This window comes from Cynara cardunculus, assembly GCF_001531365.2.
Source record: "Cynara cardunculus var. scolymus isolate 2C chromosome LG 11, CcrdV1, whole genome shotgun sequence".
Lineage (NCBI taxonomy): Eukaryota > Viridiplantae > Streptophyta > Magnoliopsida > Asterales > Asteraceae > Cynara > Cynara cardunculus.
The window spans coordinates 11,964,640-11,978,890 of NC_037538.1; the positions used below are offsets into that span (position 1 = coordinate 11,964,640).

A 14,251-nucleotide genomic window follows, 5' to 3' on the forward strand; every position below is an offset into this window, starting at 1 on the left:
CCCGTTCCCAGCACGCCGGCCACGTTCCCCGCACGCCGGGGGCCCTTTCACCGCACACCGGGGCCACGCAGTGCCCCGTTCCCCGCACGCCGGGCGCCCTTTCCCAGCATGCCAGGTCCACGCCGGGCCCTCTTCCCCGCACGCCGGGCGCCCGTTCCCCGCACGCCAGGCGACCGTTCCCCGCACGCCGGGCGCCCGTTCCCTGCACGCCGAGTAAGAATTATGTGTGTGAAAATTGCACCTCTAGTGTGTATGTGAGTTCTGGACTTGAATGACAAGAAAAATGGGCCAAAACTCCAATTTATAATGCTAAAACTCGAGTTGGGCCGGGTTGGCCCGGCTAGGTACCCATTTTGACCATCAACACTTAAATTATTCATAACTTTTCGCTCGGACCTCCGTTTTCTATGAGATTTTCGCCTACACGTTCATAAAGAGATAATCTATAACATCCAACAAAAATATTCCAGAAAAGATCTCCCAAAAAAATCCGTTTTACGTATCTATTTGACGTGATAATTTCCAAATCCTCTAATATATTCTCAAGAAATATAATTCTAAAACTTCAGACCCAAACTCCCACTAAATCATAAGTTCTCTTTAACCCAATAATTAAATATACTAAGCAAATAATTGGGCATATTAGAACTTGGATGTTACAGAATCTGCCGTTCAGGAATCGCGGCAGTCGTAGCTGTTGCTGGAACAGCCGGAGCAATAGCAAATGGAATATATGGTCCATTTTCTATGTAATGTGGAATTTCAGGATTCACACCTTCCAGAAAGAGGGACATCCGGTTCTTTCAGAGATTAAAGTTGTCACGGACAAACCGGGGAGGTTTGGCAAGATAGCCATTATCTTTTGTGTGTGTTTGTAATTTGTAAAGCCATTTGTAAGCAGTAAAGTTATCTAAGAAGAGATAAACTAATACAGAAAATAGCTAAACACAAGGAAAGAAAAAAACACTGCTCTGATACCATTTGTTGGTCCCGTAAGGGTCTACAAGAAGAGAAACAGTTTGTAGAAGGGGGGGATGAATACAAACACAGTATTTTCAAATTTAAAATATATATTGATAGAGAAGATCAATACAGATTTTACAAGATTGTTTGCGGAAAGATAAGATAATAAAAAACCTATCTAAACAATCTTTGGTTACACACAAAGCTTTAGCAAATACAAGAAAAGAATTTGCTATAAGGAAGATCCTTTACATAAGCTAGAAATGCTTGAAGTAAGAATTAGGGTTAGAGAGAGAGTTGCGTGCTCTCTGCATGGAGAAGAAACACTTCTATTTATACTCTGTGCTTAAATGTTCATTTAATGCAATAAGGTAGGGTTAGAGAGCGTGTCAAGCCTTAAGTGGAAGACTTGCCCTTTGCCACAATATATAGTACAAAAGCACTATTCATGAGCAGACATCCTTACCTAAAGTTGGTGGACAAAGAGTCTACTAATCGGCTCCGTATCGTACTAACTTTCGTAGGGGAATGGGTTTTGTCTTTTGTATGCATAAGGACAAGACAACAACAATCGTGCTAAGCAAACTTCCTTTGATCGCTGAATGCTGGAATGACCTGAATGTCTCATCATCATTCGTTGAAGTTTGAGCAGTCTTCACACATATGTAGACAGACTTGTAATCACTGAATACCGCTTCAGATCACGTACTCGTCAGTCTCTAATCTTCAGTTTCAGTCTTCGACGGTTGCTGAAGGTTCTTTGGTGTGAGTGTTGTCCTTTTGAAGTATTGTTGTCTCTGATAGATTTACAATGCAAGTTCTTCAGCGATCACTGAACATACTCAGTGAAGATCGCTGGAACTGAAAATACAGAAACATAAATACAATGTATAAGTGAAAAAGGATTATCATCAAATCACAGAGAGAGAGGACCAACAAACACTTATATAAATTCGTGTAGCGATTGTGAACACGGCCGCTACGATTCCAAAGGCGAAAGCTGGACTACTTGGATAATAACACATAGTTTCTACGATATATACATCAGATTCCTACATGCCCACAAAACGTATATCGTTATAAAATCAAAACGTATCTCTAATTTTGGTTAAACAAAATAGTCGTCCATCGTTTGATTGTTACCTTACCTGAACCCTAGTGGCCTCCCCCGCAAAACCGATGGCCGCTGATATCATTCCGAGCACCGCCACAACTGTGCAAAAGCTGGCCATTTTGCTCTGCACTATCTCTGAAAACGGAGTTGTCTCTTGAAAGTATGGAGTGTATATGAAGAAGCCTATGGATGAAGAAAGGTTGCGACCAAAAGTGTACGTATATATAGATGGCTTTATGACGCCATAAAGTCAGTTGGAGACTTGGATTAACGTACGTAAAGTGGATATTAAATTAAAAAATGAAGTAGAAAACAAATATGTACATCAACCATTGACTCGGCCAAAATATTTGGAACAAGAAGTATGTATTTTACTTTCTTTAATTGAATTTATTGAAATTTTAAGAGGTGCTGACGTCTGAAATCTTATTTCACTTCTGATTAATAAGAGGTGGTGCTGAAGTCTGAAATTTGAATCAATAAGACTGTTTTTATAAACTGACAAACGTCTGAAATCTTAATCAATAGTTTGTTTTTGTAAAATCAGGTGCAAACATTTTGCAAAATTCTCTTGATTTCATAAAGTTTTCATTGTTGAAATTCATGTCAACAATTGCTTAACAGATAGAATACAATAAGAACCTTTTGGATACCTTTTAGACTTCCGATGCTATCGGAAATGTCGGGGGTGAGTTTGTTTACGAAAAGATAGATACTTTTGATAGATGATAGATCATCGATAGAAGTTCTTGTTTCATATTAATCTTCTAAGCTAATCTATACGTACATAAATTATATATATATATATATATATATATATAAAGAGAGAGAGAGAGAGAGGGGAGGAGAAAGTGAAGGCATGCATTTTACAGAAGCAATAGCCAAAGAGAATCAAAGAAAAGAGAAAATAAAAGGAATTAAGATATTAGTTTACCCCTTATTTATTTAGACCTTATTAAGAGATAAGAGACTCTGAAAATAATAAATAAATAAAACAAACAGTCTGAATTACAAAATGTCTGAATGAATCAAACATAAGTGGTAATTAAGAGCTGAAAATGAAAAAACAAATAAGGGGTTATTAATTGGTTGATTAGTTTGTAATGAGTCTGGGTATTATTTTTGTACAAGTAAAATAGGGTCAAGACCTTTCGTGGGAGGGCGGGTCGGGCATACATCTACGGTCTACAAGAAATAGGGACCCATGTTTTTTCGTATATATTATAAATAAAAGAGACACACTTTCTTTAGCATCTAATATGATGCAAAAAGAATTTTTCATTATAACAAGGGCCCAAACATGTATTAATTTAATTACATTGGAGAGAAATAACTATGTAAAAAAAAATTAATTGAATGTTCACTTTACAGTAGTGTTTATTGTTTCTCTAAGTTTTTTTATCTACTACTAAAATCTAAAACTACTTTATTTAGAAAACATTGATGTATCATCCATCATTCATCTCTGGTGACTTTTGATTATTATATACACATGAATATTATTTTGCATTACAATATAGTAGATTTCTTGTTATTAAATAAGAAAACTCCCATTTTTTTGAAAAAAATTATCAACCATATTAAACGATCCAACTTATATCTATATTTACGATTTCAAAACTACCATTTCAATTTGTAGACGTCTGTATATGTTTGTCTCTATTTTTTATGATTCTACTTTTAGGTAGCAATGCAATAAAATTCAACGTAATTTATGAAAGAAGGAAGGATAGAAGATATGAAATTGATACAAGCTTTATGGATTCAGCTAAACAAATTTCAAATAATCAATTACCCCAATGCATGCAAAGAAACCACAAAGGAAATTAAAGAATCTGACAAAATACACTACTTGGAAGTTGGAACCCTCAACAAAGTAACAAACGATGCATACAATGATTTTTCTTATTTTGATATCAATCTGGCTCCGACTCTATGAAACAAACGACCAATGAATGGATTTACAACTCCGGATTTCATTTTAATATTTTTGTGGAGGGTAATGTTGAGGAGGGTACTGTACTGGGTTTTTCTCCGGATCAACATTAGTACCGGCTGGGAATGCAATTGCAGGATTTGTGGTGGTGGTTTGTGTGGCTGGAGTTAAGGTTATATAAGCACCAATTCCAAAAACTGCACTTAAAAGAGCTAAAACAGCTCCTGTTGCAAAGATTCCAGGCTTCACAACATAACATGTAAAATAACCATATGAATCAACTTGTCCACCTTCTTTGTTGTTTAGTCCTGCAGCTGCAAGCAGTAGACACACAGCTATAACTGTAGCTACCCTGCAGGATGTTCAAAAATGAATTAACTATATGTACTTACATGTATAAATATAATCATGGTATAAATAGAAAAGAAGAAGTTAAATGTACCATGATAATACAGCAAGGAGTTTTGAAATTGGGGTGGAATTAGGGTCGTTTCGACAACAACTACATCCGCCAAAAGTAACACTGATGTAAATTCGATTAATGATCGTGAACACCGCTGCTATGATTCCAAGGGCGAGAGCTGGACTACTTGGATAAACGCACGAATCAGTCAGGATGTAAATTTCAGAAGCCTGTATGCATACATACATATTAACAACGTGCATATTGTAAATAAAAATCTAAATATATCTCTGATATCAATTAAATGACGTAGTTGATTGTTACGTACCTTAACCCTAGTGGCCTCCCCTGCAAAACCGGCTGCTGCGGATATTATTCCTAGCACGGCCACAACTGCGCAGAACCCTACAGCTTTGCTCTCCATTTATGAGTTGTGTATGAAAGTATGGAGTGTATATGAAGAAGGCTGCAGATGAAGAAAGCTTGTGAGTGGAAGTGCAAGTATATATAGAATGGTGATACCATAAAGTTAGCTGGAGATTTATATTAAAATATGCAAATGAATTTTAAATATCAAAGTTTACTTTCTTATGTCAACCCAAGACTTGTTCAACAGTATAACTGGAACAAGTAGTTGTTATCGGTAGAATATTCATTTTATAACACTTAATCAACACCATCGATATATATATATATATATATATGTATATGTGTGTATGTGTGTTAGATTATTCGAGATTCCTAACAACAATAATTTTTGAATCATTCATTCTTTCGCATTGAGTTTGTTGTATAAAATATGATAATCACAAAACTGATTACATTCTCGTCACCACAAAAATAAGAGTATCAGCAAGGGAAAATTCTCTCGCTGATTCGTCGTTAAAAGGGGTCTACCGTTGTTGATCGTCCGTCGGTCAAAAGCTCGTAGGTAATGCTATCAGCGACGGATCAGCAAGGGAATATTTCAGCGACGGATCAGCGAGGGAATTGGGAATGATCTCTCGCTGATCAGCGAGGGATCAGCTAGGGAATTAGCCAAAAATCAGTTTCCTCGCTAATCAGTGAGGGGATGGCCAAAAACCAGTTCCCTTGCTGATCAACGAAATATTTTTTTTGTTGCTGATACTTTGTTTTCTAATAATGTGTATAATCATATCCTTTTTTTTAGTTTAACGGCATATTTTCTTTGTTCTTATTTCATATTTCGTTAACAAGTCTCTATTGTATGCATGGTTATACTTTAAATTTAATCTGGCCTACGGATTATCTTGTTCTAACTGAATTGTCATATTGTTCAATAATTACGTCTATTTCATATTTACAACAATGTAATTATATTTGTCTTGTTGATACATTATTTTGTAAATCAGCTTTATAATAGTTCAAGACTTTACTATTTCATTTTGTTCGTATTTATGTTTTATTATTAAAATAAATAGGTCATATTTTTTTAGCGTTACAGTTCATTCAAAATATGATTTCATTTAAAATATGATTTCATTTAAAATATGATTATGTAATGTAATTGTCTCCTCTAGCAATTACTAACTTCTTTGTATACCATCCACAAGGGTTATGCAAAGCCTTTGAAAGAGGTATCGTATTTATAGGTGTGGGTCGGACTCTTTAATCTGTAAAATTCATTTGATACAGAGTAAACTAAGATTTTATTTCCTGTGGTTTGTTATTTGTAACTATTTTCGTTCTCAGTCCTTAAAATTTGTTTTTTTGGTTTTTATGGTTGCCATTTTGTTTTATTTTTTTTTATCCTTGTGAATAATTCTTGTTAGATTTAAAGGGCATTTTAGTCTTTTTAATTTTAATTAATTTTTTTATTGAACCATATGCGTGTACGCGTGCGCCTACACACACACACACACATATATTATACGTATGTATCCTCAACCCAAAAAGTTTCACCCAGGAACTGGACATCGCGTCTCCCTTCTCCTCCCTTCTCCGCTCCATCTCCGATGAAAACCACCACCACCAGCCCTAGCCCTGTCCCACTGGTTTCTTCCCATCGATCCCCTTATCTCCCCTCTTCGCTCTCAACATGTCTTCTTTCCCCCACTCCACCACCGCTCCGATCCCAAACCACACACTTTAATCTCGATCTTCAGATCCATCTCGATTTTGTTTTTGTTTTTGGCTATCTATTTGTTTCTGGCTATCTATGTCCAACCTTCCTATTTGATTTTGTTTTTGGTTTTGCACAATGAAATAAAGTTTTTCAAAAATTCTACTTGTATATGCTTTCCTTTTGAAGAGATTTATGTTGCCACAATGTGTTTTTCCACGGATAACTCCATAAAAATCCAATGTCTTCCAAATTCACTTTTTAGTACTTTGGTTTCCCAACATTTCCAAAACCACCCCATCCCAAACCATCCTCTGATGATTCATGTTGTTGTTCATGTGAAATAGAAACACCCAGATTCAATTAATATTTTATATATTGGAACAAAAATCATTTTGGGTTTTGTTCGTTTTCTTTCTAGAAAATAGGGGGAGTGGGAACGTGATGCCCGATGCTGATTAGGAATGAGTAGGGAAGAAAATGGTTATAAAGAACAAGCAACAAGGACGAAAATCGTAGTTTACTCTTTGATAAATTTTAGTTTAAATTATAAATTATGATGGGGGAGACAATTTTGAAAAACGTATGTAATTGTATTGATACTTAGTTACAAAATATGACAACATGCTTCTAAGAGATGTATCGTAAGTATTATATTGATGTCGATGACCTGACTTTTTTAACCTGAGAAATGGTTTGCAGATAAGGTATCAACTTCAGTTGAGAAACAAAAGGTGAGAGTAATACAGGAGCAAGAACCCCACTATTGCAGCATATGGTTGATACAAAATTTTAACAAGAAGATAGTTGGATGAGAAAGAGAGTAGATGCGGAAACATTTTCGGCTTATATGCAAAATCAATATCACGCATTTATGAATCATTATCTACTTTTAAATGGGTTTAGCCACGTGATTGTGACCCTCTAGTCTTAAATCGATCCGGATTTGTGAAGAAAACCATATGATTTAGGGGCCGTTAACTAAACGCTTACCCGGTAAGTATTTACCGGGTAGTTTTCCTCACCCGATGAACATGGCAAGGGCCAAGAATCTTACCCGGTAAACAAATAAGATTCAAATAAGAGGCAGACTTTTTTTGCCAAATAAGATTCACCTCTTAACGATTCAAATGTTGTCTCCTAATGGAACTATTAAGAGGTAAACAAACAACCTCTTAGGTTGTTTTAATGTCTTCAACCCAGCCAACCTAACCCATATACAGCCCTATGAAATAACATGTGCAAAAATGCAGTGTTAATACAATGTTGCTTCATATGTAAAATGTTCACCACTTTTTTTTTCCCAAACAAAATTGTTATGAACGTTTTACATATGAAACAGCACTCTCTAAACACTAAATTTGTTCATACATGTTGTTGATATATGAAATAACATATGAACAATGTATTTATAATTAGTATGATTTATTAAGTTTGCAAATGATTGTTTCTTAAATTCTTAACCTTATTGTTAGGATGGATGCCGAAGTTGTTGTTAATGACTCTTCTTAATTAATTAATGTTTTTCGTCCCTGCGGTTTTATTAAAAGTTGTGATTTTCGTTCTTATGGTTTGAAAATTGTTGTTTTCGTTCCTATAGTTTGTAATTGATTGTTATTTTTATTCTTATAATCTACAAATTACTGTTGTTTCGGTTCTTGTGGTTTACATTTTTTTTTAATGTTTTGATCTCTTATACTTTAAAGGTAGGAATTAATTTATGGATAAAAATAATAATAAATTATCAATTATAAAAATAAAAATAAAAATCATGACTGAAAATAGAAAATATTAACCGAAAATTGTAATTTACTCTTGATATCGTAATTTATACTTGATTGATTTAATAGTTGACTTGTGTGGCATTTGAATATTTTTATGTACCATGTTCAAATGAGAACTTGGATGGATTCCATGACACCCATATATGATATATAAGAAGGTTTAAATCATAACATTAACTAAATAAGATAATATAAAAATATTAAATTATATATAAAATTATATTGATTTTACATTATCAACCAAAAAAATATGTTTGGATGATGTGATCTATGACTTCAGATTGCGGCCAAAATCATGTAATTACATGTGATCTTATACGTGGCTTTAATATAAAATCATATGTGATGATTCAACTTTTTTCTTATTATTTTATTTAATTACTGTTCTCGTAGTGTAAAAATCAACTGCTACATTATGAATCAAAGGATAAAATTAATCTTGACCATCCATTTCTATTGATCCTATAGCTCATATTAAATAAGATTTTTAATTAAAAAGGTTATTTAATGTAATTAGGACAAAAAAAAGATGTTTATTTTTTCGTTTCCATCAAACAGTATAAGCCAAATTAACAAAACAATAGTTTAATTATGCAATCTTGGGAAATTTTCCCAATCCACACCCCTAGGGAGAGGTTCAATTGAGAAGTAAAAGATTGATCTTAACTCTTCATACGGTCAAGAATGGTCAATAATTACCGTTTTTCCTGGTTAAAAATTGCGGCTTTGATTGGTCAAGATTTGTGGCTCAGGTGGGTGGTTGTAACGACGACAGTAATGACATGGTGGTTAGTGGAGGCTTACAGGGACGGACCCAAGAATATTTGGATAAGATGGCACCATATAAAACGGTTGCACCTTCTAGAATAAAGCGTTGCACCTTTCACGAACCTAATTTTTTTTATCTTACCATAGAGGAACAATACGATGGCACGTGTCACCTAACCACCCCTCTAGGTCCGTCTATGGTGGCTTGGGGGTTGGGTGTATGTGGCGGTTGTGATGGCGACAATAGTGGTGTGGTGGTGGAGGGTTAGGGGTTATGGTGGGTGCGTGACAATGACAATAGTAGTATGGTCATGACGGGGGCAGGGATGGGCGAGGGGATAAGCAATGTTGGTTTAGATGCAAAAGGATGGAATTTAATTCTGTTTCACTTATTTCAATGAATGATAAATTCATTAATTTGTAGAATTCAAATGTATCTATCCATTTAACACGTGAACCAGACAAAAGAATTAAAATTTGATCAAAAGAAATTGATCATTCCGATTTCCTTAGAATTCTTTGAATTCTACAAACCAAACAATACATATGTGATATGGAATCAATATTGATGAATATTCTTTTGGTGCATAAAGGTTAATTGCAAGCTAAAAAAGCTCCAAATATAAACTTACCAACATAAGGTCAACTGCAAACAAACATATATTATATTTATGTATAACGTTTTGACAACTCTATATTAGAGTTTAAATTCGAGATTATAGTAATCTTGCGATTAACGAACTGGGAACACATTTACTTTATTTATGGTTTCAGCTAAACAAATTTTGAATAATCTTTTACATCAAACAAACCGCAAACTAAAGATTCATAAACGAAACAATAAGTTACAATTCAAACCATCAACAAGAAGTCAAATATACAAATTGATATAATACAACGTAGAAACATGGAAATCCAAAACACATCCCTAATAATTAGAAAGTTCATCAAACCAACCCCCTTTTCAAAGATTTATCCGTACGTACAATCTACATGATCGCTATATGAAGCAAACAAAAGTGTAGGTTTGAAACAGGCGTAAAACAGTCTATCTTGTTTTGATGATGATTGGTCCCGGTTGAACGACTCCACAGACTATGATCAATTGATGGATTTACAACTCAAATTTTAATTTTGATATTGTTGTGCAGGATACTGTTGGGGAGGGTATTGTACTGGATTTTTCTCTAGATCAACATTAGTACCCACTGGGAATGCAACTGCTGGATTTGTGGTTGTGGGTTGTGGCGCTGGAGTTAAGGTTATATAAGCAGCAATTGCAAAAACTGCACTTAAAAGAGCTAACACAGCTCCTGCAGCAAAGATTCCAGGTTTCACAACGTAACATGTTATATAACCATATGAATCAATCTGTCCACCTTCTCTATTATTCAGTCCTGCAGCTGTCAGCAATAGAGACACAGCTATAACTGTAGCAACCCTGCAGAGTGTTCAACGATGAATTGGTTTTATATATATGCATAAAGATAATCATTATATACATAGAAAAGAAGTTGAATGTATACCATGATAATACAGCAAGAAGTTTTGAAATTGGGGTGGAATTAGGGTCATTTCGACAACAACTACATCCGCCAAAAGTAACACTTATGTAAATTCGATTAATAATCGTGAACACAGCTGCTACAATTCCAAGGGCGAGAGCTGGACTACTTGGATAAATGCATGAATTGGCCAAGATATAAACTTCAGAAGCCTGTATGCATACATATCCACAACACATATACTGTTAAAAAAATCCAAATATAATATCATACTTAAAACTTACTGATTTGATTAGATTGTTACCTTAATCTTAGTGGCCTCCCCTGCAAAACCTGTAGCGGCTGATATTATTCCGAGTACGGCCACAACCGCGAAGAACCCTACGTCTTTGCTCTCCATTTATGAATTTTGTATGAAAGTAGATATGAAGAAGGCTGTAGATGATAAAAGCTTGTGACTGGAAGTGCAAGTATATATAGATTGGTGATAACCATGAAGTTAGCTGGAGATTTTGAATAAAAGATGCAATTGGATGTTAAAAAAACAAAGTTTACTTTCTTATGTCAACCCCAAGACTTGGTCAAAGTTTTGTTAATTTTCATTTATATAATAATTCTGAATATATATTTGAATTAACTGTATTTTTTTTATTTTTCATTGTAAATAAATATAATATGCATAATTTTTTTTAATAATGACAAGTAATTTATTACGAAAATAAAAGAACAGGGTACAACAAAAAAAAAGGAAAAGTTTTATATAACATAAAAAACCAACCATCAAAACGAGTAAACAACCAAGCCAAAAACAAGAAGGACGGGGAATACAATGAGAAAACAAACACTAAATAACGACCAGATATATTACAAATTCTCGAAAAATAATGATAAACTAATCGCATCCAAAAAAAAACATTGAAAATAATTAGTCTGTTACAATAAAAAATAGATGTGTTGGTTATAGAAATAAAAATAAAAAACAATGATTTTAACAAATTATAATAATATGTAATTAAGTGGGAACCAATATTGCATTGATGATGCTGGTTTAGTTTTGGGTCGTTTCATGCCGAGTATTCGCCCACAGTGGGTTTTTCTGATGTGGAACGACACGCACCCACAAAGCTTTTGATGAGGCGTGTTCTAGTTTTGAACCCTTTTAAAATTTGAGTAAATTACAATTTATCAAAATTTGCAACTTTTGTTTTTTGGTTAGAAATTACGGTTCTCGTTCCTATTATTTATAATTTATTGTTATTTTTGCTCTTATGATTAATGACCAAAAGTGAAACAAAATGATGACCAGAATGACCAAAGCTATAATAAGTTCAAAAGATGGACGAAAGTTGTTAATTGATGGCAACCACAGGACCATAAGTGTAACTTACTCTAACAATAAATTGCAATTTCTAAACCAATGACCAAAATCAAAATTATTAACAATCAATAGGGACAAAAATCATAATTTACTCGTTTTATTTTGTAGTTTTGGTTTTTTGGACCGTCTATCTTTGTAGTTTTAGACTATTTCATACAACATATTTCTCCGCGTGAAATGAGACGTGCACCCGTAACATGGTATAAATGACATGGACTTGTATTATATATGATGCTTCTGTATTTTTACAAGATAATTTAAATATTTAATTAATCGTAAAAAGTTTCTATCTTAAATCTCGTAAATCAAAATTTTATATTTATTTTTTATGAAGATTTATCTGTTTGAAGTTTATTCTCGTTGTTAACATCTATATTGACTATATTTTTCTTTTTATTATTGTAGAAGTAATCATTTAAGAATTTAAAATGAAACAACTGAATTTCTTGGTGTTTTCGAATCATAAAAAAATGATGAGGAGTGACGACGAGGTCTTGAGAATATTTCCTTGTGGAACGACTTTGGTGACACTAATTATATTTTATTAATAGGAAATTAATTAATATGATTTGCCCCCACGATACTTCATAACTAATATAATAAGAAGTTAATTAATTGGAGCCTTAATTAGCATTCCACGATAAAATGTTGTTACCATATGCATTTTCTAATATCTCAAGATAGTTTATTGAAAAATAACAAAATGCGTATATAAACCTCCTAAACATGCAATGTGACAAATTAATAAGCGTCAAAGTTTAAACTCGAGTTTTAAAAGGTGACTTTAGAACATTTTTAGTAACTATGTTAAAATATATATATGTTAGAAGGGTATTCGTATAATGTAGCAAGATACATCTTAATTTTAATGTTTTTTTTTTTTTTTTTTTTGTCCCAGTCGATTTTATGTGGATTTGAAAAAACGGTAATGTTTTTATTTTTAAATAAATATAAATATGAAGATATTATAAAAATTCATATTAGTATCAAATTAACTATTTAAAATTTCTTACTTTTTTGTATTTCTTTTATTCATTTTTTTATTTTTGGTTTAATAATAATTAAGTATTTTGTTAGAACTTAATAATTATTCTAATTATATTTTAGATATTTTATATATTCAAAATGAGATGTTTATCATCTAGATTATATTTATTTGCAGTTAGTTACACGAATTCAAACATGAAATTTTAATAAGTTGTACTTATGCACAATTTACTTGTAATCTTGAATTTTAAGTATTATGCATCAATAAACAATATTTCATACATAAAAATAGTTTTTAAAATTTTTTATCAAATATTTTATAATATAATATAGATATTTTAGAGATTAAGAGATTTTTTCCTTTGACAGATACATGTAATATTAGATTTTATATCAAAAACTAAGATTTTAAGCATATATTTTTTATTTTATTTTCTCCATTAATGTAAGGAAAGAATGTTATACGAAATTTATTGTATTACTGGTAATTAAATCAAATTTAGTGTAAAATTGGTGTCTTCATATAGGAAATTTTGTCCAATATGAAAACACTCTAAGTCTTGACCTTTGTATTTGCTCGCCGTTGACAATTGATCACGCATCGTGTTGACGAACCGTTTCAAAGTCTCGCACCAACACCACAATTTCGAAGTAAACTCTCAACCAGAAAAAAAAAAAAAAATATATATATATATATATATATATATATGAGTTATTATACAACCCTTTACATTTGTACAACCAATACAACTCAATCTCAACCATTTATTTAATTTGATGAATATGTGATTTCATAGAAGTTTTGATTGTTTCATAATATAAAGTATTGACAGGGCCGTCCCTGGGGGAGGGCGACACGGGCGCACGCCCAGGGCCCACAAATATCAGGGGCCCAAAAATTTTCTTTTAAATACAATAGTAGTCTAAAATAATATAATAAATTTTAAAAAAACCCAAAAAATTGTAGTATACAATAAGGGGCAAAAAGAATTAGTAGATAATAAGTGCCCAAAAATATATCAATTAATTACATTGGAGAAGAAAAAAAAATTAATTGTCATTCATTATATGTTATTGTTTATTATTGACTCTCTAATTTTTTTTATCTCCAAAAAAGTCTAATAATATTGGCTATTACTATCTTTATATGTTTGACTGTTTTCGTGCTTCAACTATTCAACGTTAAGATCATGTGCTTGTTATTGCTATATATTTTTATCAATTTCTATATTCTATTGACTATTGTTATTTGGTTATGTTGTTCTAATTGTTTTTGTTGACTATTGTTATCTATTTTTGCTTCTACATAAAATATTTTATTATTGTTTGA

The 14,251-nt window shown here is 32.7% G+C and overlaps 2 protein-coding genes across 2 annotated transcripts; both read right to left on the bottom strand.

Annotated features, from left to right (window-relative positions):
- Positions 1-3,854: 3,854 nt before the first annotated feature.
- LOC112522190 lies at positions 3,855-4,882 on the bottom strand. Its single transcript, XM_025131283.1, has 3 exons — positions 4,745-4,882; positions 4,456-4,646; positions 3,855-4,365 (listed from the first exon to the last, which is right to left on the bottom strand). The coding sequence occupies exons 1-3, from the start codon at positions 4,838-4,840 to the stop codon at positions 4,059-4,061; spliced, it is 594 nt and encodes a 197-aa protein (XP_024987051.1). The 5' UTR covers positions 4,841-4,882; the 3' UTR covers positions 3,855-4,058.
- Positions 4,883-9,795: 4,913 nt separating this feature from the next.
- LOC112521619 lies at positions 9,796-10,999 on the bottom strand. Its single transcript, XM_025130586.1, has 3 exons — positions 10,861-10,999; positions 10,578-10,768; positions 9,796-10,492 (listed from the first exon to the last, which is right to left on the bottom strand). The coding sequence occupies exons 1-3, from the start codon at positions 10,954-10,956 to the stop codon at positions 10,180-10,182; spliced, it is 600 nt and encodes a 199-aa protein (XP_024986354.1). The 5' UTR covers positions 10,957-10,999; the 3' UTR covers positions 9,796-10,179.
- Positions 11,000-14,251: the final 3,252 nt, after the last annotated feature.

Excerpts from the sequence above, each read along its gene's own strand:
- LOC112522190 (XM_025131283.1), bottom strand. The coding sequence starts at position 4,840 with ATGGAGAGCAAAGCTGTAGGGTTCTGCGCAGTTGTGGCCGTGCTAGGA. Across the intron at positions 4,647-4,744 it reads GGGAGGCCACTAGGGTTAAG|GCTTCTGAAATTTACATCCT; the intron begins GTACGTAACAAT and ends GTATGCATACAG. Across the intron at positions 4,366-4,455 it reads CTCCTTGCTGTATTATCATG|GGTAGCTACAGTTATAGCTG; the intron begins GTACATTTAACT and ends AACATCCTGCAG.
- LOC112521619 (XM_025130586.1), bottom strand. The coding sequence starts at position 10,956 with ATGGAGAGCAAAGACGTAGGGTTCTTCGCGGTTGTGGCCGTACTCGGA. Across the intron at positions 10,769-10,860 it reads GGGAGGCCACTAAGATTAAG|GCTTCTGAAGTTTATATCTT; the intron begins GTAACAATCTAA and ends GTATGCATACAG. Across the intron at positions 10,493-10,577 it reads CTTCTTGCTGTATTATCATG|GGTTGCTACAGTTATAGCTG; the intron begins GTATACATTCAA and ends AACACTCTGCAG.